Source organism: Gossypium raimondii, chromosome 8 (genome assembly GCF_025698545.1).
Source record: "Gossypium raimondii isolate GPD5lz chromosome 8, ASM2569854v1, whole genome shotgun sequence".
Classification (NCBI taxonomy): domain Eukaryota; kingdom Viridiplantae; phylum Streptophyta; class Magnoliopsida; order Malvales; family Malvaceae; genus Gossypium; species Gossypium raimondii.
In genome coordinates, this window is record NC_068572.1 from 52,528,608 (window position 1) to 52,556,420 (window position 27,813).

The 27,813-nt window shown below is 33.9% G+C and overlaps 2 protein-coding genes across 2 annotated transcripts; both read left to right on the plus strand.

Annotated features, from left to right (window-relative positions):
* Nucleotides 1-8,864: 8,864 nt before the first annotated feature.
* LOC105792088 (14 kDa proline-rich protein DC2.15) lies at nucleotides 8,865-9,458 on the plus strand. The gene has a single exon (XM_012620487.2). The coding sequence runs from the start codon at nucleotides 8,922-8,924 to the stop codon at nucleotides 9,318-9,320; it is 399 nt and encodes a 132-aa protein (XP_012475941.1). The 5' UTR covers nucleotides 8,865-8,921; the 3' UTR covers nucleotides 9,321-9,458.
* Nucleotides 9,459-22,831: 13,373 nt separating this feature from the next.
* LOC105792087 (14 kDa proline-rich protein DC2.15) lies at nucleotides 22,832-23,390 on the plus strand. Its single transcript, XM_012620486.2, has one exon. The coding sequence runs from the start codon at nucleotides 22,832-22,834 to the stop codon at nucleotides 23,234-23,236; it is 405 nt and encodes a 134-aa protein (XP_012475940.1). The 3' UTR covers nucleotides 23,237-23,390.
* Nucleotides 23,391-27,813: the final 4,423 nt, after the last annotated feature.

Below are 27,813 nucleotides of genomic sequence, written 5' to 3' on the forward strand. Positions count from 1 at the left end.
CTGCTGAGCGGAAATTGAAAGGTGTAGTCTCTTTGCTTCGCGACGAAGCTTATCAATGGTGGTTGTCAATTGATAAGGGTACTCAACTGGATTGTCTGAACTGAGACTACTTTAAGATCGATTTCCAAGAAAAATATGTGGGCGCGAGCTATGTTGATGCTCGTAGGCGTGAGTTCATGAATCTTACGCAAAGTGATAAGTTTGTGGTTGAGTATGAGGCTGATTTTCTTAGATTGAGCCACTACGCTCGAGGTATAGTGGTATCCGAGTATGAGAAATGTGTCTATGTTGAGGAGATCGAGGTTAGACCGGACTTGACTTTTGAGGAGGAGCCAGTTCAAATTTTAGATCGAGCTATTAAGGTTTTCCGGAGGAAGTCCATTCAATTAGTTAAGGTTTTGTGGCATAATCACGACACTGAGGAAGCCACGAGGGGAACCTGAGGACTTGATGCGTTAGTAGTATCCTCATCTGTTTGGATCAGGTAAATTTCGAAGCCAGAATTTCTTTTAGGGGTAGAGTTGTAACGCCTTGAATAATTTAAGTCTATGTTTGTGAAATCTGATATAAATTTGTATCTGCTTCAGTGGTTAAGTGTTCTGGGTGTGTGTATGATGTCTTGGGCTCAAGTTTCACAGTTGGAAATTTTGTTATTTTTATCCAAGCCTTATCCCTGTTGGGTGGGCCTATATATTATCGTTTGTAAACTCATATTAGAATGAGCTTACTGGTTCAAGTGGTAAGAGATTAGCTTGCTCTAAGGTCTCGTGTTCGATTTCCTGTGGGAGTGTAGATGATATGTTTGCTTTGATTGTCTGATAAAGGTTTGTAGGAGCCGAAATTCTGAGGTGGTTGAGAGCTAGTGGGTTAGTGGGGAGTGGGAGAAAATTTGGGGATTTTTTGTCATATATGCTTTTTTTAATATTTTATTTTATTTTTAATATTTATTATTTTTCTCCCTGTTTCCAAATTTCCTCTGTTTCTGACGTTAGCTCTTCTCATTTCTTTTTCTTCTCTGCGGTTTTCCTATTTTCTGTTCTTTTCTCTATTCCGTTCATCAATTGGTTGTTCCAAACGTTCGATTTGATCTTGGTGGTTTCCATCCATTTTCGTAAGTTTGACGTTTCGTCTTGGTTACTTTCCTACAATCTGTTGTATAGGTAAAGGTGGTGAAGCAACGATTTTCACTCTAACGGTCTGATTGTATACGTGGTCGTATTAGTGGTGTTAAGTGTTTGCTCATTATTTGATTTAATTGGGGAATTTGTGAATTGGCTACTAAACTTCTTATTGGAATGTTGTTTATTAGGTTTCAGGAGTCTCGGGATTGTTTTCGTAGTAATACGAACCAGGTGTGTACCCTAAACACAAGAAATTAGAGTTCGACAAAAGTTAAAAATTAGGACTGTCAATGCCACACAGGCGTATGGCTGGACGTTTGTGAGACATGGTCGTGTGACTGATGAAGGTGTGGCCCTGCGCAAGACACGACCGTGTGACAGTGTGAGTGTGCCCGTGTGCAAGACACAATCGTGTGACGATGTGATTATGACTATATAGGCCACACGATCTAGACCAGGTTGGGCCTGTGGGACACACGGGTATGTGGGTTTGGGCCAAGCCGTGTGGGCCATAAGGGCTAACCAATCTGGGCGTGTGGGTCACACGAGCATGTGGGCTTAGAATTCTAAAAATTTCCCTAGGGTCACTCGGGTCGTTCCGATAGACTGTGGTCCTTCTGTAGGGTCGGTAAGGGTTAACCAAATCCTATTTCATGTGATTTGATATTCTGATAGACTGATCTGAGTAGGATACTAGTATGTATGTCTGACAGTACTGTTTAAGTATGTACCTATATGTATACAAGCATGTTAAGCATGTTAGTTCTAATATTTCTACATCTATATTCTGTATCCTTTTTTATGGTGGGAATTGCATATGTGGAGGAAGTGATCTGTTTGGCGACTATTCGTCTATATTATGGCAGCTTGTCTGCATATTATCTGATATTTATCGCATTGACACTATATGGTGTGTAGGGATGGGTAAGTGTTCTTAACCCCACATAGTGTGATGGGATGGACGGAGATGGTGTGTAGAGGATTCAAGTAGGATTCTGTTTATCTGTTCTGTATATCTGATTCTGATATTTGTTTCTGTGATGGACTTAGGTCTGGATCTGTATCTGACTGTATATGAAACTTTGTATATGTTGCATGTTTATCTCTGATAGGTTAGACACTGAGTTTACGTAAACTCACATCTGTTTGTCTATTCTATTCAGGTAATCCACAAACATAGGCGGGTCAGTGCGACGACGGCTCAGCGGTGACCACTCGATGGGAAACTGTTTCCACTTATTATTTTTTCATGGTTTTTACTTAAATTTTCGGCTTTCGTGAGAGTTTTGTATTTTTTGTACTCTCTGGTCTTTTTGGACTATTTGGTTTAAATTTTGGGTTTGCTCTAAACTGCGACAATTCGACAAAATATCGATCTCACGTGAACAAATGTTATTAATGAAAACACGAGCATGGTTTTAATTTTAACGGTTTTTCAAACTTCCACTGCGAAATGATTTGGTTAACCTTAAAGGATAAATGTAACGGTTTCAGTAATAAATATATAAATGAATACGTTTTATAAATTAGACGTTTTATCGAAGTATCATCGGTTTCAAAACCCTTCTTCGTAACACTCCTGGATTTGGCAATAACATCTAGGCTGTGTTTGGGGTGTTACAACATTGACTGGCCACACGCCCATGTGACAGCCCATGTCAATTTCACACCCTGCTTCTCAAATACGCAGAAAAACCTAATTTTTAGGCTTTCTAAGCATTATAAAATCTATAAATACCCTTTAGAAGAAGAAATAAGGGGTCAATCTGAGAAGATCGAACAAAACACTCAAAGAACACCATCAAAATCAACTGGAAGTGGATCTCCATCAAGATCGAAGATCTTCTTTTAATTTCTTTCGAAGTCTTATTAAGTTTCTTATATCTGATAGTTATTCTGACTTTGAGATGTTTTCATTCAACATTATGAACTAATTCCTTAGATACCTTGGGAGGATAAAACCTATGACGAATCTTTTTATTTAATCTTTGTTTTTACACGACAAATACTTGATTCTTGTTCTCAATTATTTATACTTATTTCTTATTTTAGTATTTTCGGGTTATTAATTCATATTTAATGTGCTTAATTTAGTGGAGCAAAAGTCCATGTTTAAGAGTAGATCTAGCGTAATAGAGTGGAGTTGCATACAATTCTAGAAATAGGACGACATAAATCTACCGGATTAGAGTCAAATCTAATAGGGGAATCCATTGATCGAGTTAATGCAACAATAAGGGTTTTAATTAGAAAGAGATTTCAATTAATCAACCTACAATTAGTTGTTCTTACTCTCGAAAGAGATATTAACATAATTTAGGGATTTCTACAAATCAAAACACAAGTGAATAAATCATTTAATTCATATTCTTAATAAAAGGTGAAGTCTAGGTGGATTCTTTCCTGGGTATTGTCTATCTCATTAGTTAATATTCGATTATTTCCTTGATTCATTCTCTGTTGCATTTATAGTTAAATTAGTTTAGTAAATTTATATTAAAACACATCTCTCTAAATTGTCGGCTAAATAATAGAAAAATGGTAATTTACAGTACTTTTATTCCTCGTGGATACGATATTCCCTACATTCCCTACTCACTATAGTTATACTACTGTTCGATAGGTACGCTTGCCTTTACCGTATTTATAGTTAGTTTAGTGACCATCACTTATTACAAGTTGTCTCGTTAAAACCTTTACCAGAAAAACCTCATGGGACAAAACATTGGTCAAAGGAAAAGAGTCAAACGTGTTTTTGACCCCTAATGGCAATATCACATTACATCTTTCAGTTGTCACATTCCAATCTTGTGTAGTAGTTTTTCAAATGTTGAAGTTGGCAATGCCTTGATAAAAAGATTTGCTAAATTATCACTAGAAGGAATTTGTTGAACTTCTATGTCACCTTTCTTCTCAAGATCACGAGTGAAGAATAAATTTGGTGAAATATGTTTCGTTCTGTCACCTTTGATGTAACCACCCTTCAATTGAGATATACATGCTGCATTATTTTCGTATAAGAAAGTTGACATCTTTTCCTGTAAAGACAAATTACATATTTTTTGGATATGTTAGGTTAATAGCCTTAACCAAACACGCTCTCAGCTTGCCTCATGCATTGCAATTATTTCAACATGATTTGAAGAGGCAGCAGCTAATGTCTACTTTGTTGACCGTCATGATATGGCAGTACCTCTACATGTAAATAAATATCCTGTTTGAGATCGACCTTTATGTGGATCCGATAAATATCCAGCATCAGCATCAACATAACCAACTAATAGAGATTTTGAATAATTTGAATAAAATAACCCCATATCAATGGTCCCTTTGAGATATCTAAATACATGTTTAATTACATTCCAATATCTACGTGTTGGAAACTCTTCATGTTGTTTACAAGATAAATCAATGCCTCTATGGCACTTAGATTTGATACTTCAGGACCAAGAAACTCTTCATCATTCTCGTAAGGACGAACTTGATCTTTATTCACATCTAACGATCTTACAACCATCGGGATACTCAATGGATGTGCTTTATCCATGTAAAATTTCTTTAAGATCTTTTTCGTATAAGTTGACTGATGGATATGAATTCTATCTTTTAAATGCTCGATCTGTAGGCCAACAGAAAACTTTGTTTTTCCAAAATCTTTCATCTCAAGTTCTTTTTTTAAATAATTTACTACATTTTGAAACTCTTCAGAAGTTTTAATAATATTTAAATCATCAACATAAATAGAAATTATCATAAAGTCTGGTCCAAACCTTTTTATAAAAACACATGGGCAGATTGGATCATTTTTATAACCTTCATTTAACAAATATTCACTAAGACAATTGTACCACATATGTACAGATTGTTTTAATCCATATAAATTTTTTTTAATCTGATTGAGCAATTTTCTCGAGAAACTCTATATCCTTCAAGGATTTTAAATCCTTTTGGGATTTTCATATAAATTTCACTATCAAGTGTACCATACAAATAGGCTGTAACAACATTCATTAGACGTAAGCCAAGTTTTTTCACATACTGCCAAACTAATAAGGTATCTAAACGTGATTGCATCCACCATATGAGAATATGTCTCTTCGTAATCAATGTCAGGCCTTTGTGAAGATCCTTGTGCTACAATTCGTGCTTTATATATTACGACTTCATTTTTCTCATTTCGTTTTTGTACAAATATCTATTTATTTTCTACCGACTTTACATATTTAGGTGTTTGGACTATAGGTCCAAAAATCTCACGTTTAGATAGTGAATTTAATTCTGCTTGAATTGCGTCTTTCTATTTTGCTCAATCTTTTCTATTTTTACATTCCTTAATAGATTTAGGCTTAGGATCCTCATTTTCTCTTGCTATTTCAATAGCAACATTATAAGAAAAATTGTTGTCGACAACTATATTTTTTCGATTACATCTTTTTCCTGAAGTAACATAACTTATTGAGATCTTTTTGTTATCACCATTTTTGGGTATCTGAACCTCTTTTTGGGTTTTTCTTTATTAGTTATATCTTTGGCCACTTCTTGAGCACTTTCCTCCACAATATGACCATTTTGAATATTTGTTCATTTCCTTTTACGATGATTTTTATCTTTAGAACCGATTGGCCTTTCATGTTTTAGGCATGGATTACTTTCTTTTGCACTAACAGTTTGCCCTATTGGGATATCAATTCGTATTGGAGCATTTTCAGTTGGTATGTAAGATTTTGTAATTCTCTTTAGGTTAGTAAATGAATTTGATAGTTGATTGGAAAAGTTTTGCAAATGTATGATCCTTTGAACTTCTTGTTCACATTGACTTGTGCAAGGATCTAATTGAGATAATGATGATCCATTCCATATAATTTCTTTTACCAGTTGTATTTTCTCTCCCTTCATGTTGAGAATTTTGTTTCATCTAAATGCCAATTAATAAATTGTGCAGTAAATAAATATCTAGTTAATGGTTCAACATACTTAATTATAGAAGGAGATTCATAACCAACATATATCCCCAACCTCCTTTGGGGACCCATTTTTGTGCGTTGTGGTGGAGCAATTGGAACATATACTGCACATCCAAAATTTGTAAGATGGGAAATATTTGGCTCCTGACCAAAAGCCAATTGTAATGTGGAGTATTTATTATAACTTATTGGCCTAAAGTGCACAAGTTTTGCTGTATGCAAAATAGCACATCCCCAAGCTGTAACAAGGAGTTTTGTTCTCATAAGCAATGGTCGAGGTATTAGTTGGAGTCGTTTGATAAATGATTCAGCTAAACTGTTTTGTGTGTGAACATGAGCTACAGGATGTTCAACTTTTATCCTAATTGACATACAATAATCATTAAAAGCTTGGGATGTAAACTCACCAGCATTATCAAGACGAATAGTTTTGATTGCATAATCTAGAAATTATGCTAGCAATCGAATTATTTGAGCAAGTAGTCTCGTAAATGCCAGGTTGTGAGTCGATAATATACACATGTGATCACCTACTAGATGCATCTATCAATACCATAAAATAGCTGAATGGTCCACATGGTGGATGAATGGACCCATATATATCACATTGAATACGGTCCAGGAATACGGGAGATTCAATCCCAACTTTAGCTGGTGATGGTCTAATAATCAATTTTCCTTGAGAGCAAGCAACACAAGATAAATCCTTAAATTCAAGAATCTTCTGGTTCTTTAATGGGTGTCCAATTGCATTTTCGATGATTCTTCGCATCATAATAGATCCGAGATGGCCTAATCGGTCATGCCAAATAGTAAAAGTATGTGGTGCTACAAACTTCTGGTTTGTAGTAACACATATCTCAATTGCACTAATATGTGTATAATATAAACCTGAATAAAAAGCAAGTAGCCTTTCCAAAACATATTCCTTTCCACATTCAACATTTGTAATATATAGATATTCAATATTTTTTTCATTCATAGTCTCAATACGATATCCATTAAGACGAATATCTTTAAAATTTAATAAATTTCTTTGAGAATTAGTGGAATATAAAGCATCATCAATGACAAATTTTGTAAATTTAGGTAATAATATAATAGCTCATCCAGAGCATTCAATAAGTTTTGAACTATCCGATATTGTATTAACATGGGCATCACTTATTGCCAAATGAGAAAAATATTTTTTTATCTTTGAGTATCGTATGTGTTGTAGCACTATCTACAAGACACATGTCTCCATTGATTTTGGGTCCAACGAAATTTTGTTGAATATTTATATTCTTCATAAAAATAAACAAAATATAATATGAGAAATATTGTAAATATTTATTAAATATATAAATTATTCTTTATGTAAGAAAATAAAACATACTTAAAATAATTTAAAAATATGAAAATAACATTAACTTTTCTAATGATTCTCAAAGAAATCGCCACATCTAGGTGAGTTATATTATTAAGGTCATATTCTTACAAATTTTGATATCCAATATATGATTGAAAATGTTAAATTCAAATTTTTTCAGTTTTGAATACCCGACAAATAGTGATATTGAATTTCGACAATAATACTCACATAATTTATAAATAATTTTCAAATTTTAAATTTTAAACAATTCACGAATTTGAGTAATTTAAAAAAGAAGCAAACATTTGATCTGCTATCATTCCTAGTTACACTATTTACTATCTATTTTGAACTTTAAATTTTGTATTATTTGTCCAAAGAATTAGCTAGATAGACAATTTATACTATTATTTAAATTTCGATTAAGTTAGTATCACGAGTTAATTAGAAATCAATTTAATTAGGAGATTTTGAAAAAAATTTCGTATTTAAAATAAATTATATTATTCTAGTTATTATAGTCTTTTATTTTTTAAAACAATAAATAATTTGCATATGGTAGGATTTGAACCATAAGTCAATAAAATTTTAATTTACCATTTAATCAATGTTTTATCATAAAATATTTTATAAATTTAATTTTATTATGCATACTTTATTATCTCTATAAATTATATATTTGTACTTATATTATTAATGTTTAAAACCTTAATGAATTGATAGGAGTCAACCGAGTGCCAATTCGAGTAGAAAATTACAAAATACTCTTCTTTATTTAAAATAATTTCTATTATTCTAGGGTGTTTTAGTCTTTTTATATTTTAAAAGAACCCAAAATAATTTACATATGGTGAGATTTGAACCAATGCCTTTAGTTGATAAACTTTAACTTCACCACTCAACCAATGCTTTATCATAAAACATTTATATATTTTAATCTAATTTTTATTTTAATATCGTATATATTGTATTAGTTTTAAACCATACATTTTATTATTTGTTGTATGTTATTTTTAAATACACTCCTATATTTTAAATATATAATTTTACACCTATGCACATGTGATAAAATTTATAGTATAGATAAATTGATTGACTTGAAGGTTACATTTTCTTCCATAATTAGAGGTTGGGATGCAAACATTTGCTAATGTTTTGGTGTCACTTATGAACTACTGTGCAAATCATATAATTTGATGCTAGGAGCAGAGCAGTGGTAACATGGCAACATGCTAATCTCCACCTCACAGTCACAAACGTCCGAAGTTATTCATGAAATTCTTCTGTCTTGGCCAGCTCAAATCGCAAATGTTAAATGGATTTATGGAACAACTTTAATAATTAATCTTACGTTATAAAACAACTAAGTTTCCCTTTTCAAACACTATAAAATCCCCTCTCTTCGCTCCAAATTTTCCATCCTCAAGCTATACAACTCTTTCATTTCTACATTAGGCAAGAAGCTCCTAGGGTTTGAGAGAGATGGCTTCGAAAAGATCAGCATCACTTGCCCTCTTTTTTGCACTCAACATTCTCTTCTTTTCTCTTGTCAGTGCTTGTGATTCTTGCCCTTCCCCAAAACCAAGACCAAAGCCCACACCGTTCCCATCTCCTTCTGCAAAAGGCAAATGCCCTAGAGATGCCCTTAAATTAGGTGTATGTGCAAATGTGCTTGGTTTAGTCAATGTCACTATTGGTTCACCCCCAGTGCAGCCATGTTGCTCCCTTCTCCAAGGCCTTGCTGATCTTGAAGCTGCTGTTTGCCTTTGCACAGCAATCAAAGCCAACGTTTTGGGCATCAACCTCAATGTCCCAGTTTCCCTCAGCTTACTTCTCAATGTCTGCTCAAGGAAAGTTCCATCTGGCTTCCAATGTCCCTGATCACTGTTGCAAATTCTTTGTCTTTTTGGTGTTTTTCATGGTTTTGAAGGTCTAATTAATTGTCTGTTCGCATTGGTAACTCCTTGTTTCCTTGTGGATTCATATTGAATAAATAAACTACTATTTATTTATGAATAATTATCCTAAACATACGCGAGGATTTGGATTGATACAATTAATTTTTAAGATATAATAAAATAATAATTAAAAAGATATTTGACATCATGAAGTTTTTCTACTTCACTGACAGTAAATTGAATAATTACCTTTTATTGATTTAACTATTTTTCTTAGCTAAGAGATAATTTCATTTGTTTTGAATTTTTCATTTTTTTTCAAGTGATATTTCATTTTTGAAAATGTTCACAATAGCTTACATGAAAATGAAAGAAGAGTGTTTTATCCTCTTGTACCAATTCATCCAACCCAATAATACTGTTAGCTAAAAAAAACCTCGAATAATACTTAGATTCGAATTAATGGAATTAATCCAATAAGCACCGAGCATCTAAAGCAAACAAGGGTAATGTTGAAGCTTGAAGCTCAATTAGTGAAGAATCATCAAACAAACAATAAAAATTCTAAAAAACTCAATGATACGGGTACAATAGAAAATAATACTAGGTTGACTTGAAAGGCTTAAATGATCTAATAAAAATAAAAACTTAACCGGTCCAATTAAATTCTTATATTATTCTTAAATAAAATTTAATCCTATTTTAATTACTAAATTATTAACCTACATATCTCCTAACCAACGTAAATGATTCAACTCATTGTAAATTAGCCAACAACATAAAAGATGTTAAAACGAAACATGCCAATCAAAGAATTAAATGAAAATAATATAATAATAAATAATCTTCAAAATAGTTGTTGCAATTGATGGTGCGCTTAATTACCATATTTTTATAATTTATTTTAATTAATTTTGGACACGAGTTCTACTAATTTTGACATTTAATTGATCATTTCTATGTAAGTACAATAATTGTCTAATGTGTTGAAAATCGAATTGAAAGGTGAAAATTTGGAATGATAGCTAGTATAACATATGAGAATATTAGATTTTAAGATTATTTTAATATTATTATAATATTGAGGAAAGAGGAGGAATGATAGTATTTGAACTCAGATCGTATTATCTACGTGTTAGACAAGAGTCCAAACCGTTACTCAAAATAAGTTATACAAATAGCATCTTTTATTAATAAATAAAATATTATTTTTATTGATTTTGAACTCTTAATTAGTTGTTTTTTTCCTTTAAATTATTCTATCAAATTTAGATAATAATAACTAGTCTCTTTGTCATGGATGTTTTTTGTGTAAAAAATAGAACGTCGATAATGTCAATTTATCGCAAAGCAAAAGAGAGAAAAAAAAAAATAAAGAACACACAGATTTTACGTGGAAACCCTTTCGGGAAAAAAAAATCACGGGCAGAGGAGAAGATAATTCACTATGTCGAATTCGAATTGATTACAAGAGGAGTAGACTATGTCTATTTATAGGCTTGTAAAACCATATTCTAATAGTAGTGTAGTAAGGTTGAAACACCTTATTCTAATCAATATCAAATAGATGGAGTTTAATAAGGTTTAAAAATCTTATTCTGAAATAAAATAAAAGAAGTATAATTCTATAGGGATTTTACTTTTATTTTATTTTACTACTTTATTTTAAGGATTCGGGTCACTTAATTCTAACAATCTCCACCTTGACACAAATTCTTAATGAATAAGTTCTTCATCGTGAACTCTCAACAAACAAGTTCTCCACCTCTTCCATAAAAACCCTTAAGGTTTTAACTTCAACAATGAACACCAACCAAGTCTAAGCAATGCTCAAACTCGGTTATAGGAAGTGACTTAGTCATCATATCTGTAGGATTTTCATGAGTACTAATTTTGCTCACAACAATATCACCACGAGCAATAATATCACGAACAAAATGATACCGAACATCAATGTGTTTTGTTTTCTCATGAAACATTTGATCTTTTGTAAGGAAATGGCACTCTGACTGTCACAAAATACTGTATTGATTTGAAGGTCTTCATTGAGTTCACTAAAGAGTCCTTTCAACCAAATAGCTCTTTTACAAAGCAACTGTGGTAGACAAAGTAATCGTCATTTAATCAGCTTCAGTGGTAGACAAAGCAACTGTGGTTTGCAAAGTGGCTTTCCAACTGATTACACAACCCCAGATTGTAAAGACATAACCTGTGAGAGATCTTCTTCTATCAAGGTCTCCAACAAAATCAGCATCAACATACCCAATAACTCCATCTCTGGTTCTTCCAAACTGTAACCAAACATCAGTAGCACCTCGTAAGTATCTTAAAATCCACTAACTGCTTTCTAATATTCTTTACCGGGATTCGCCATGTATGTGCTAACTACACTAATTGCATATGATAAATCTGGACGTGAACAAACCATAGCATACATGAGAGATCCCACTGCACTAGAGTATAAAACATGTGGCATATACTCAATCTCATCATCTGATTGTGGAGACAAAGCTGATGGAAGCCTGAAATGGGCTGCTAAAGGAGTACTAATAGGCTTAGCATTCTGCATATTGAATCTGTAAAGAACTTTCTCAATGTACCCCTTTTGACTTAGGTATAATTTACTTGCTTTTCTCTCTTTGAGAATCTCCATACCAAGTATCTTCTTTGCTGGTCCCAAATCTTTCATCTCAAATTTTTTACTTAGTTGGGCTTTGACCTTTCTTATCTCCCATTTATCTTTCTCTGTTATTAACATGTCATCAACATAAAGGAGTAGATACACAAAAGAACCATCACTATTTTTCTTAAAGCAAACACAATTGTCAAAGCTACTTCTTTTGAAATAATGAGAAGTCATAAAGGAATCAAACCTCTTGTACCACTATCTTGGTGACTGTTTCAAACCGTAAAGAGACTTTTTTAACAAGCAAACATAGTCCTATTTTTCTGAGACTGTAAAACCATCTGGTTGTTACATGTAAATATCCTCCTTAAGTTCTCCATGCAAAAATACAGTTTTTACATCTAACTTCTCAAACTCCAAAGCATGCATGGCCACAATACCAAGCAAAACTCGAATCAAACTATGCTTCACAACTGGGGAGAACACATCTGTGAAGTCCACTCCTGGAATTTGACTGTAACACTTTCCAACAAGCCTTGCCTTATATTTGGGTTCTTTAACTCCTGGAGTCCCTTCTTTACTTTCAAACACCCATTTACAATGAACAACCTTTTTACCTTTAAGAAGTTTCACAAGACCCCATGTTTTGTTTTTGTGGAGTGATTCCATCTCCTCTTGCGTAACAAACATCCACTTTTCTGAGTCCTCACAGCTAACCGCATAAGAATAATTAGATGGCTCTTAGTTTGCATCTATATCTTCAGCCAAATTTAAAGCATAAGCAACTAGATCAGCCTCGACATACTTCTTTGGAGGTTTAATTTCTCTTCTAGTTCTGTTTTTGGCGATAGAGTATTGTGGTGAAAAAATAACTCTATTCTGAATTTTTGTACTGGCTTGAGGAGTCAAGTCTGTTGTAGATTCTGAATTAATCTGATGCTCCACCTACTTTTGATTTTCTTTATTGGAAGAGTCTTTAAGAGAAAAGTTAGGTAGCATAACAGTTTCATCAAAAACATCTCTGCTAATCACAACTTTTCTATTTTCAGGACACCATAAATTATACCTTTTTACACCAGTTTTATAACCAAGAAAAACATATTTAATGGATCTCAGTTTCAATTTTCCATTATCAACATGAGTATATGCAGGACACCCAAAGATTTTTAAATCAAAATAGTCAGTAGGATTACCAGACCATACCTCTTGTGGAGTCTTTTTCTCAATGGAAACGGATGGAGATTAGTTGATCAAAAAACATGCAGTAGTGGTTGTTTTGGCTGAAAGTGACTTTGGTAAGTTGGCATTTGACAACATACATCGAACCTTCTCCATGATCGTTCTGTTCATTCGTTCTGCAACGCCGTTTTGTTGTGGAGTATGACGAATTGTCAAGTGTCTCACGATCCTTTCTGACTTGCACAATTTATTAAACTCATCAGAACAGAACTCTAAGCCATTGTCTATGCGGAGGTATTTTATTTGTTTTCCCATCTATTTTTCAATCATAGTTTTCCAATACTTAAATGTGGAAAACACATCACTTTTCTACTTCAGGAAGAACACCCACACTTTTCTGGAAAAATAATCAATAAAAGTTAACATATAATTAGCTCCACCTCTCGAAGGTACTCTAAATGGCCCCCATAGGTCTGAATGAATATACTCCAACGTTCCCTTCGTGTTATGGATTCCTTTGGTGAATCGAACTCTCTTTTGCTTCCCAAAAATGCAGTTCTCACAGAACTTCAGTTTGTAAATTCCTTACCCATCAAGAAGTCCTTTTTTGCTCAATTCGACCATGCCATTCTCACTCTTATGCCCTAGGCGCATATGCCAAAGTTTAGTAATATCATCATCTAACAAGGAAGAGGATGAGATCACCAATAATAGTAGAACCCTGAAAAATATATAACTTGGCAGTCTTTCTCTGCCTTTTCATCACAACGAGGGAACCTTTGAAAATCTTCAAAACCCCACTTTCAGCAGTGTATTTATACCATTTTGAATCAAGAGTACTCAACGAAATTAAATTTCTTTTCAATTCTGGAACATGACGTACATCACTAAGTATTCTAACAACTCCATCAAACATATAAACTTTAATTGTTCCAACACCTACAATTCTACATGAAGCATTATTTCCCATAAAAATAACACCTTCAGACATTGTTTTGTAAGTTGGAAACCAATCCCGATTGGGACTCATGTGGAAGGTGCAACCCGAATCAAGGATCCACTTTTTACTCGCTTTAGAATTGTTAACAGAAGCGACTAGAAGTTCACCATCACTGTAGTCTTCTATAACATTAGCTTTACCAGAATTTTCTAGTTGTCTTCTAGTTTGATTCGCAACCTCCCTTTTGATCTTGTTCTGTAGCTTATAGCACTCGGATTTAATGTGCCCTTTTTTTCTTGCAGAAGTTACAAGTTTTACCTCTGTTTGAAGACTTCGATCTACCTTTAGATTTACCGTGAGGATTCCGTTCCTGTGTCCTTTCACGATCATCATTAGCATTTCGATCTTGTCTTCCACGAACAATGAGACCCTCTCCCTAAGAGTCAGTTTTAACCACAAGATGCTTCATCTTATCATACGAGGTTTAAAAATCATAAACCTCATCAACTGTGAGAGACTCGTGACTATATAAAATCGTATCTCTAAAGGTTGAATAAGACAGAGGCAATGAACAAAGTAAAATCAACCCTAGATCTTCCTTATCATACTAAACCTCCATGGCCTCCAAGTTTGAGAGAATTTCTTTAAACATTGTTTAGTGTTCGTGCAGAGAGGCACCTTCCTCCAAAAAATGAGCGTAAAGACGCTGCTTCATATGCAGCTTACTAGTTAGAGTTTTTGACATGCATATTTGTTCCAACCTCTTTCATAACCCAGCGGTGATCTTCTCCTTCATCACATCCTGTAAAATTTCGTTAGACAAATACAGATGTAACTGTGTTAACGCCTTTCGATCTTTGTGTTTCTTCTCTTCTTTCGTCAACATTGAAGGCATCTTATCTACCCCTAGCAAGGCTTCCTCTAAGTTCATCTGTGCAAGAACTGCCTGCATCTTTATCTGCCACAACGCAAATCTGGTGTTGCGATCCAACAGTGAAATTTCATACTTAAAAGACGTCATTACTATGATTGAGATGAACCCGGAAGCTCTGATACCAATTTGTAAAAAATAAAACATCGATAATGATAATTTATCGTAAAGAAAAAGAGAAAGAAAAATAAAGAACACACAGATTTTATGTGGAAACCCTTTCGGGGAAAAAAATTACGGGCAGAGGAGAAGATAATTCACTATGCCGAATTCGAATTAATTACAAGAGGAGTAGACTATGTCTATTTATAGGCTTGTAAAACCATATTCTAATAGTAGTGTAGTAAGATTGAAATACCTTATTCTAATCAATATCAAATAGAAGGAGGTTAATAAGGTTTAAAAACTTTATTCTAAAATAAAATAAAAGAAGTATAATTCTATAAGGATTTTACTTTTATTTTATTTTACCACTGTATTTTATTTAAATAAGGATTTGTGTCACTTAATTCTAACATTTTGGATAGATAGAAATGTGTTTTATTCTTTCATCGAGATGGGGGTAGCTTTCTTCAAAACATGCATGGAATGAAAATGGAAAACAAAAGGATATGCAATTTAGGTGAATGAAATGTGGGTAGCCATTGTTAGAGTATGGCTGAGTTAGGAATTGGTTTCTGTTATAATTCTGTTAAGTCTAATTGTTAGTTACTATTAGTTACTAATAACTGTTAATTGTTATGAGCAGTTATCAGCTTTATGTTGCCTATATATGTTCAGGCACAACTTCTTCTCAAATATAATTTTTGATGTATTCTTTCTCTTGATTCAATACAAGATTTATTCAGTATAGAATTTAACATGGTATCAGAGGTTTGTTCGTTCTTGAGGTAGTCGTTCATGACTTCTCCCTTCAGCCCATCTGCTGTTTAATCTGTTGCACCGATGATGTCATTCGTTCTACCAGATGAAGTGGTTGATAGTCAATTTTTCTCTACCAAAAAGATCAGTGTGCTTCTTGATGATCATAATTACTTGCTGTGACGTCAGCAAGTTCTCTTAGCAGTAAAAACTTATAAGCTTCAGAAGTTTATTGACCCGCAGTTTGTTCCTCCTTCTCAGTTTTTTCTTGATGATGCTGGTGTCTCGCAAGAAAATCTAGAGTTTGCTCGTTTTGAACAGTAAGATAGTGCTCTTGTATCGTGGTTATTATCATCGGTGAATACTACTATTTTTTCTCATCTTATTGGGCTCGATACGAGTCTCTAGATTTGGAATGCTCTTGTTAGTTTGTTTGGCAGCAAAACTACTTTTCAGTTAATGTTTTATAGAAGGGCATTACATTCTCAGTGTAAGGCTGATCTTTCTATGAATGAGTTCTTGATGAAAATTAAAGGCTACTGTGATAGCCTTGCTAGTTGTGGACAGACTATTAGTGAACGAAAACATGTTACAGCTATCATTAATGGCCTATCATCCGAGTATAAGTCAGTGCTTACAATCATTACTGCGAGTTCAGTTCCTTACAGTGTCAAGAGTGTTACTACTATGTTACTTGATGCTGAAGCTCGTCAACAACTCGTTGTGTCTGATGCTCCCAGTTCAGGCAACATGGTCACTCATCAGCCTGCTGTTTCTACCGACAATAGTTCTTCTCTACCAGTTTATCAACCCTCGTCAAGTGTTCATGGTCGGGGGCGAGGTCATTTTTCAAGTTCGCGTTTTCAGTGCCAGTTATATGGGAAGGCTGGTTATTTTGTTGATCGGTGTTATTACCGATTTGATACCACATATAAAAGTACAGGCTATAGGCCGCCCCCTTCTCCTCAGGCCAATGTTTGCAGGGTTGGCAATGGAGCTTCGCCTCATCTCTAGATGCCACATTTCCTGCAAGTGATGCCTGCCTATTCACAACAGCAATGTATGCCCCTCCTGCACCTGCTCAGCTGTGGACTAATCCTTTTGCTGCTAATCCTTTGCAGCATGCTAGTACATCTGTCTCAGGGCCATCATCATCAATTCATTCTCAGGCTCTTATTGCTACACCTGAAACTGTGGGTGATAACGCATGGAGTCTAGACCCAGGAGCGTCCCACCACCTCGCCAATTCTCCTACTTCTCTATGTGACAGTACACCATACATTGGCTCAGGTAAGTTGTATATGGGCAATGGTAATGCTCTCTCTATCAGATCAACTGGTCAGTCTTCTCTTCTTACACGATCACGTCATTTGTTCTTGAAGTCCCTATTGTGTGTGCCTGGGATAACCAAAAATCTATTATCGGTATAAAAGTTTACAAAAGATAATCGAGTAATGTTTGAGTTTTTGCCTATACAGTGTCGAGTTCGCGACCTTCAAACCAATGAGGTCCTGCTCCGAGGTTCAGTACATGGTGGGCTGTACAAGCTTGACTTATCTAGCTCGTCTCAACCAGCTGGGTTTCCTACTTCAGTTCACTGCTGTGCTGTTGCTAAGCTCTTCCCTCTCAGTCTATGGCACTTTAGACTAGGACCCCCTTGTATTGCTACGCTTAAAAAGGCGTTACACCGTTGTAATATAGATTGTGGCTCATCTGCAGATTCTTTTTCGTGTGTTGCTTGTCATTTAGGCAAAGAATGCAAGCTGCCATTTTCTAAGTCTACCTCTGCATATTTTACGCCGTTACAATTGATACTTGCAGATGTTTGGGGTCCTGCTCCAATATTCTCTAATGGCTTTCGTTACTATGTAGCTTTTACTGATGCATGTACCAGGTACACATGGATTTATTTTTTAAAGAAAAAGTCTGAAGTGCTGCATATTTTTCCACTATTTCATAAACAAGCAGAACAGTCTCTTGGTTGCAAACTGCTTGCTTTACAAACCGATGGGGGTGGCAAGTTCTAGGCGTTAAGGAATTACTTGTTTCAACAAGGTATTTAATAGAGGATTATGTGTCCATATAGTTCAGAGCAAAATGGATTAGTTGAGAGAAAATATAGGCAGATCGTGGAAGTTGGCTTATCCATGCTAGCTCATGCTGCCATGCCTTTGTCCTACTGGAATGATGCCTTGAGCAGTGCGGTATACTTGATAAACAGGTTACCTTCTTTTCCTATAGGTAATATGTCACCCTATGAGAAATTATTCCAGGTTCCACCGGACTATTCTTTTCTTCGAGTATTTGGATGTTTATGTTTTCCAAATCTCTGGCCATATAACACTCATAAACTACAGTTTTGTTCCATCCCCTGCACATTCTTAGGTTATTCGCCTCTACATAAGGGTTATCGGTGTCAGGATGCTAATGGAAAATTGTATATTTCTTGCCATGTTACATTTCATGAGTCATCGTTTCCTTTAAAAAAAAAGAGTCACTCAAACCTAGTCCCACCACCACTGTCTCATCAAAGTCTAGTTCCAAGTTACTTGTCATGCTTCCTCGCTTTCCACCACCCACTACATCAACTACAACTCATAATAATCCTTTGGCGTCTAGTAATAGTACCTCCCCTAGTCCAACATCTATCTTACCTAGTCCATCCTATCAACCTATTGCTTCTACATCACCTCAAACTACTTATTGTCCACCTATTGCTTCCTTACTATCTTCACCTACTACGTGTCACCCTACTATTATTCAACCCACTACACAACTAAATACTCATGCCATGGTCACACGTAGCAAAGCAGGAATATTTAAACCCAATGCATACCTAACCACAACAGTCTGTTCATCAAGTGATACACTTGTTGACATTCATGAAGCAATGAAGAATGAGCATTAGCAAGTAGTAGTGCACAATGAGCTACAGGCCCTACGTAACAACAATACATCGAGTTTATGCTCTCTTCCCGTTAATCGACGCGCTGTGGGTTGCAAATGGTTGTTCAAAGTAAAGAAAAAGGCTGATGGGACAGTGGACAGGTATAAAGTTTGGTTAGTGGCCAAGGGCTTTTCTCAACATGCTAGAGTTGATTTTTGCGACACATTCAGCCTAGTGGTTCGTGCAGCAACTATCCGAATCGTGCTTGCTACTGCTGTTATGAGAGGGTGGTCTTTGAGGCAGGTCGATGTCAACAACGCCTTCCTCAATGGCAATTTGACAGAAGAAATCTACATGGAGCAGCCACCTGGTTTTGAGGTGTCAGGTGCCAATGGTCAACAACTAGTGTGCAAGCTGAACAAAGCGTTTTATGGCCTGCGCCAAGCGCCTAGAGCATGGTTTCATACACTTAAACAGTGCTTGGTTACTCAGCTTGGTTTTAATACCTCAAAGGCTGATACTTCATTATTTATTCGTACTTCATCAGGGAGCGTGCTGCTACTTATAGTATATATGGATGATATTGTGATAACAGGCAGTTCAAATAATGAGGTGGACAGTGTGGTTCATCAGCTTCATAATAGATTTTCTCTCAAAGACATTGGGCAGCTGGATTTTTTCTTAGGTATTGAAGTACAACATATGTCACAAGGGGTGTTGCTCAGTCAGAAAAAATACATCTTAGAAATTCTTGCTAAGATTGGTATGATAGGAGCTGTAGCTGTTCCTACACCTATGGTAAGTGTTCCAAAATTAACTGTTTCAGATGGCAGTCCTCTTTTCACTGATGTTCATCTATATCGACGTACAGTAGGGATGCTCCAGTATCTGTGCATCACATGACCAGAATTATCCTTTTGTGTTAACAAGTTGAGTTAGTATATGAATTGTCCAAGTAAGACTCATTGGAGAGCAGTCAAACGTGTGCTAAGATATCTTATTGGGACTAGTGACCATGGTTTGTTTTTCACCAAAAGGCATGTTGAGGTTGTTGGGTACTCAGCTGCTGACTGGCCTCGTTTGTTGAAGATCGACGTTCCACCACAGGGTATGTCGTGTACCTCGGGCAAAACCCTGTTGCGTGGTGTTCAAAGAAACAAAATGTTGTGTCCAGGTCATCCTCTGAAGTAAAATATCGAAGTCTCTTCAACTGTGTGTCATAGCTTTTGTGGGTTAAACAACTGGTAGATGAGATTGGTTTGTCACAGTCGATACCTATGATCTGGTGCGACAATACATCGACAGTAGCTATAGCTGCAAACCCCACACATCATGCTTGAATGAAGCATGTAGAAATTGATCATCACTTTATTCGGGAAAAGATTCTCACTGGAGTTCTACAGATAAACTTTGTCCCATCATCAGATCAAATTGCGGATGTTCTAACCAAGCCAATTACACCTAAGCAGTTTAAGCAAGCACTTCGAGTCTTCACACTCAACGAGGTTTCCAAATGTTCAAACAACAAAGAAACTGAGAGAATGTTAGAGTATGGCTAAGTCAGGAATTGGCTTCTGTTAGAATTCTGTTAAGTCTAATTGTTAGTTGCTATTAATTACTAATAACTGTTACTTGTTATGAGCAGTTATCAGCTTCATGTTGCCTATATATGTTCGGGCACAACTACTTCTCAAATATAATTTTTGATGTATTCTTTCTCTTGATTCAATACAAGATTTATTCAGTATAGAATTTAACAGCCATCACATTCATAGTTTTGCAGGCAGTTTAGACGCATATCACATAAAGTAAATTTGTTTGTATTATAGAATTGGGTCCAAATTAAAAAAGAAGGAATATAATAAATTGGATCCATTTTGAAGGCTTGAATGATTTGTCGGTTGAGATCTTTCACGGGTTGCTAATCATATACTTAAAAACGAAATGTTGGTTTGATAGAAGCTTAATTAATAACAAGCTCTCTTAATAAAGTCGTATATTCCCCTCATATGAACTAGGGCTGGATATTCAAGATTGTTAGGTCTCATTATACCCAACAAGTTTTCTTGGAAATCTCTTATATAAGCATCCAATTTAATAACAAAAATAAAAATTAAAACCAAATTGTATGCAGCTGACAATGTCAATATCTGATCAAACAAATACTTTCTTGGTAAAATCTTTTCAACTTTCGATGGAGAATTTTGTTTGTGAAAATGTTTTATTTTATTTTATTTTCTATTTTCATTTAAAAAATAGATTTTAGTAAAACTTGACATGACAAATGAGTTAAAATTGATGCTTGTTTTTAAATTATATTTAAAATATTAGACATTGAGGATGGGTGTGACAAAACAATTTCAATGAAATCATAAGGAATGAACTACAAATTAAGAGATTGTTTATTCTGTATTTGCAATCAACTTCTCATATATTGAATCACATCTGTCAAAGGGAATAAAGCTAAAGATTTTGTGTCAAGTTTTACAGACATATGGTGACAATATATATTGTCCACCTCTGCCACGTGGGAACCTGTTTTTAGTTTTTCTTTTGATAAAAAAACCCTGCCTTACCTGGATCCACTTGGCTTAAGTTGAAGATAAAATTAATATTGACTTCATTAAGTTTCAGTAATTTGTGTAGTGGAAAGAAAAATCTGGTTTCAGTATATTATTGTAAATGGAATTCTTTTTCAGATGAGGGCACGGAGTCTATGGTGGAACCCAATACTCATCCCTCATACTTCTGTGAGAAATTCATTTTTTCTTTTTCTTAAGTAACATGAATTTTTTACAAGTATATATTTGTAAAGAGGAGATTCACAAGCTTCTCAAGGCTGCTAATTTTTTCTGAAAAACATATGGTTTTAAATACAAATTATTCTAAATAATGGTTATTCTAAACATAATTATTCCCAAAACGTTATTATTCTAACAAGAGTTGTTTTGAACTTTAGCTAAACCTTATTATGAACAAAGTTATTTTGGACATAATTATTTTTAAATAACAATTATTTTAAACAACAATTATTCTTAACAAGAGTCGTTGTTCTGAAGGAAATATTCTTGATAATACAATTTCTTCAAATATAATTGATAATAGAATTTCTTCAAATATAATATTTTTATCTTAAGGAAGAGATAAAATGTTTACCTACAATTCCAATATTGTTCTTCAGCCTAGAAAACTTCCATTGACAACATGCAAACCTAGAAACCATCCCTTATGTTGGATTGGGATCATTAGCTCATTTACAATGATCAGTGTCTAGCTGCAAGTTCTTTTGGGATCTTGAAATTCGAGGTAAATGTGAATGATGTCTTTGTTGACTTTTGGATTAACATGCCATGAAGATGCAGGATGCATTCAGGATTGGGATATAGCACAATCAAAACAAAACAAAACGAAACTAAAAACGAAACCGAAGATCAACATGAAGGTCTGACCAGATAGCCTTCAACACGGAAGTAATTATGTTGTTTTGAACCTAAATCTGTTTGTCTTCAGTAGTTAGTTGTTGTAATTATCCGAATTTGGAACGGATGAGATAATAAAAGTAAACGATGTAGATACTTATATATTAAGTATTAACTACCATGTGTTGAAGACAATTAAAGCAACCCATTGTTTGAACATTAAATTCTGTACCTTTTTTGTCCAATAATTAGCCTGATAATGCTCCTCGGATGAAAAATATAGATAGATCAAGTGATTTCACGATCCCATTATCTTCCATAATTAAAGGTTGGGATGCAAACATCTTAATATGAAATGCTGTTGCAAAACGAATAATTTGATGCTAGGAGCAGTGGTAACATGGCAATGTGCTAATATTCACCTCATAATCACAAACGTCCATATTTCACGAACATCGTCTCCTAAGCCAGCTCAAATCGCAGAATGAAAGTGATATACGATTCAATTTTATGAATTAAGCTGACGTTGAAAACAACCAAGTCGCCCTCTTGAAACACTATAAACCTCACCCTTCACTCCAAGTTCTCCATTCTCAGAGTATATTACTCTAACTTCTACTTTAGGCATGAAGCTCCTAGGATTTGAGAGAGATGGCTTCGAAAAGGTTAGCATCGCTTACCCTCTTTCTTGTACTCAACATTCTCTTCTTTTCTCTAGTCAGTGGTCGTGGTTCTTGCCCTTCCCCCAGCCCAAAACCAAACCCAAAGCCCACTCCCTCCCCATCCCCTTGTGCGAAAGGTAAATGCCCCATTGATGCCCTTAAATTAGGTGTATGTGCTAATATACTTGGTTTGGCTAATGTCACCATTGGTACACCCCCAGTCCAACCATGTTGCTCCCTTCTCCAAGGTCTTACTGATCTTGAAGCTGCTGTTTGCCTTTGCACAGCAATCAAAGCTAATATTTTAGGCATCAACCTTAATGTCCCGGTTTCTCTCAACTTGCTTCTCAACATCTGCTCAAGGAAAGTTCCATCTTACTTCCAATTACCCTAATCATGATGTCAAAATCTCTCATCTTGGTGTTTTTTGTGGTTTGAAAGTTCTAATTATTTCCAATTCCACTTCCCAGTGGTAATTGCTTGCGGTAGCGTTTGTTTCCTTGTTGATACAAAATAAGTGTACTACCTTTTTTCTTTACAAATGTTTTTTTTTTTTTTTTTTGTAAATTTAAGGCAAAATGAAAGTCTGATATCATTCAGTTTGTTCATAACCATGAGTTACGCTAAACATGCAAGTTATGTTAGGATTATTTTATTTTATTAAGCATCATTAGTGATGGGATTTTTGGATTGAATCAAATTTAATTCCCAAATAAAATTAAAGATATATTAACTTCATAATACATTAAATTGGACCTCTGATTAAATTTTAATTTATTTGTAGTGTTCATTGTGTATTAACTTTAGTCCAAATCAAGTATATAGCTATAGTATAGTTTGATGTACAAAAGGTTAAAGTGTTTCAAACTAATATAGTAATAAGTACGTTGGATGGGTAGTGGTAAAACTAGAGGTGCAAGCAAGGGCCTTGGCCCATCCTTAGTCAAATGCGAAAAATTTTCCTTTCAAAAGTAAAATCTTTCCATTTAAGCTTTTAACTTTTGAATGAATGGATAATTTATTTCTTTGCCCTCTAAAAAAAAATTAGTAATGCAATTTAAAATTTTTTAACACAAAATTTTAGCCCTGGTTTGTTCAAAATTTTATACTTTTAGTCCCCTAAATAAAATTCCTAACTTCGCCTCTAACGTTGGGTATACAATTGGTGCATGGTGTAACATTGCTTATAAGAGATCATGGCTCTCACAAAGAGTCAATATATCCTCTTAAAGGTATTATATCATTGATGGAAATTGAGCATGGTTATAGATCATTTATGAAAGGGATAAATCCCAAAACTATACATGAACTATGGTTTTAATGTGCAATTGTATACATGAATTTTGATTTTGTACAATTTTATACATGAAATTTTGATTTGATCCAATTCTTGTAAATTATTAACACAATTATTAATATAACATTATTTTATGTTTATATATTGTACACATCAATAATTATATTTATCCAATATAAAAATAAATTGATGTATTTATTTTTTAAATGTGTATGATTAAATCAAAATTAAAGTTTCAAGTATACATTTGAACCACAATTAGAGTTTCATGTCTATAATTGCACCAAATTAAAGTTCATGTATACAATTTTACATTAAATCAAAATTCATGTATAATTTTGAGATTTATCCTGCTTTGAAATTATATAATTTATCAATTACTAGTTTTGTGGATGATAATTTTCATTATGGAGTCTATAATGGAATTTTAAGATAATGTGATTTAAAGTACGTGAACAAATATAATTTTAGGAGGTTGAGGACATCATACTAAGTTTCACACATATATAATTGAAAGTTCATACTTTCAGTCACACAAATACAATAGCCAACCCCATGAATAATATCTAAAATTATCTTGGATTCCTTCATTCACAAAGCTTTAAATTCATTTCATAATGTTTGGAGCCTCGCCTCCCTCAATTTGTCAACTCTTTAGAAAGAACTTTGCAAAATCTTTTTTTTTTATTATTCTTTTTTGTGGTAGTGGCATTGGTCACTTTTATAAATGTCAAGCTTGTTGATTGTTCTTTCTTATCTTCATCAAATCATCCTTTTTATTTTGAAATAATAATGACTCATTTTGTGAAAGATCATAACCATTTTGTACAACCTCCCAAATATCTTGAGAGCCAAATAAAATTTTCATACAAAGACATCAATTTTCATAGTTCTCCTTGGTAAGATGATGAAACTGAAATTGAAACATTCCATTATTTGTCACCTCTCATACTACATAATCAAGTTTTAATGCCTTTTTGTTGGAAGAATAAGGAAGAAAGAAAACAATTTTAGAGAAGAGAATAGGATGAAACTAAGTTTGCATTATGAATTTCTTTTCTTTTCTTTTCCTTTTCTTTTTTTTTTTTTTTTGCTTACATTTGGTTACAACTTTCATTTTCTATTTATAATGACTTCTAAGCTAATTTAAAACTCAATTCTTATTCAAGCATTATCTAAAGCTTGATCAGAAATCTTTATCTAAATCAACTAATTGGCAAGGTCCTTATCAATGTTATCATCCTAACCCTTTGTTGCAATATGGGGATAAAATGAACTTATGAGAAATTAAGAAGGCTTCAAGACAAGTATCAATGACATTTTCATTAAAGTTCTATTCGCCCCCACCTATATTATGGCGTGCAAAATAATTATGGACAAATGTACCTTGAGGATATAATAAAGCCCAATGACTATCTATGTTTTGCACTAACGAAAATAGTCCACTGAGTATTGATCAGACCATAGTAAGAATATCAATTTCCATAAAGAACTTCTGCAATAATTCTTTGTAGAACAATCTAGGAATATTAGAAGATGGGGCAGAATAGAAAGAAACTTTTGTTTCTCAACTTTTGATGTGTTTTTTTGGTTTGTCAAACAAATGAAATTTGACTCTTATTTATAAGAGTTCTCATGTCTCTTTATAAGAACACAACTATCTAAATGGATAGTCACATCTTTTAACAATAAACATAATTATGCAATAGATGTCTCCTTGAATAATCATGATTCATTGTTAATAATCAAGTGATATAATTTTTGAATTTAATAGACATAACTTGTCATTATGAAATATGATAACTTCACTATATATATTTTGAAAATGTTCCAATGATCCTCCATTTTCAGAATATTCTAGATTTTGATAATCTTGAAAATTGATTGCATAAATGAAGGTGTCTTACGATTGAACCTCTACTCAGTGAAAACTTTACTATACTATGAACCAATTATTCCATTTGATCTAAACATATTCAAAATTGGCTATTGAATAACATATTCCATTCAATTTAAAACACAAACACATAATTAGGGCATTTTGCACTTAAGCCCCAAAAATTTACATTTTTACAATTTAGTCCTTATTTCACAAAACACAATATACACATAATTTCACTATTTCATGCTTAGGCCAAATATTCCTCATGCTCATACAAGTCAATGAATTTCATTTATTTCACATTTTAGTCCCTTAAAATATTATTTTCACAATTTAGCCCAAATTACTCAAATTCATCAAAATCCAAAGACAAAACATTATAATCTATCATATATCTTTTATTTTCTATCATCAAATAACAAAAATAACAAACTATCATCAATAGCACAACACAAAATCATCCTCAAATTCAAAAATTAAAACATGGGCTTTGTAGATTTCATAGCAACAATCTCAAAAACGTAAAAATTATCAAAAATCGAACAAAAACGAACCTTGAATTAAGCTTGATAGTAGCCGAAACCTAAAAAGCCATGGATGATTTTCTTTCTTTGATATATTTGGCCAACAAAGATGATAATGGCTTTAATTTATGCTTTTGTTTTATTTAATTATCATATAATTATTCATTTCCATTTTTAACCTTTATAATTTTATTCCATTTCCACTAAATCATGTCCAAAAGTGTCCATGCATAAATTAAATGGTCTAATTGCATCATAAATACCTCATGCTATAAAGAAAACAACAATTTGGCCCTTACATATTTAACTATCAACTTTTTCATTTACGCGATTAAGCCTTTTTATTAAATTGACACTCAAACGACAAAATTAAAACACGAAAATTTCATGGATATAAATTCACACAGTATAAACACAGATAATAATATTTAAATATTTTTTTGACTCAGATTTGTGGTCCCGAAACCACTGTTCCGATTAGGGTCGAAACCGGACTATTACATTAAGGGTGGTCAGGACTTTGTTTTGGCTTTGACTTGTGAGTTTTCGTTGTTACAGCTTTATGTCAGCAACTCGTTGAGGGTTATTCAATGTTATTATGAAATTGATTCAGAATCTGAGATAATGTGTGTACGCATTTCTGAATCTATTTGATTGGTGTATGGGAGATTGTATGTGATGTGCATTATGTAGCTGCACTAGAACTCTGTAATTGATTGTCAAGATGTGAGATGTGAGTTTCTGTGTCCAACTAACTGTCTGGAAATTTTGTATTTTGATTATGTATGCCTGTCTGCATACATACTTTTGCATAAAATTATTTGGGGTTTGGTTGTGAAGTGAAGAAATAGTGATTTTGATAAGATCTGACAGTTTAACTGCAAATTATCGATACAGTGGTTTACCGCACTATATTGCATGTACGTCAACTTTGCTGTGTACTATTATCTGATTAGCAGTTTAAACTGTAACATGTTTGTACAGCGGTTTACCGCAATGCACTGTACTGCAGATACGTCAGCTTTGCTGTGTATTATTATCTGAGTGGCTTAGTCCACATACATGGTGTGTAGGGTTGGATGGGCCTTTAGTGGTCCTATGTGGTGTGTTTGGTTGGATGAGCTTAAACAACTCTATTAGGGTGTAATCGGGGGGCGAAAAGGTGTTTTGGCTGGGTTGGTGGGTTTTCACTACTTGACTGCATTCATAAGCATCTATTTAAGTATTTGGGTGTAAGTTTGTTTGTCTGCATTCTGTCTGTTTGACTT

Excerpts from the sequence above, each read along its gene's own strand:
- LOC105792088 (XM_012620487.2), top strand. The coding sequence starts at position 8,922 with ATGGCTTCGAAAAGATCAGCATCACTTGCCCTCTTTTTTGCACTCAAC.
- LOC105792087 (XM_012620486.2), top strand. The coding sequence starts at position 22,832 with ATGGCTTCGAAAAGGTTAGCATCGCTTACCCTCTTTCTTGTACTCAAC.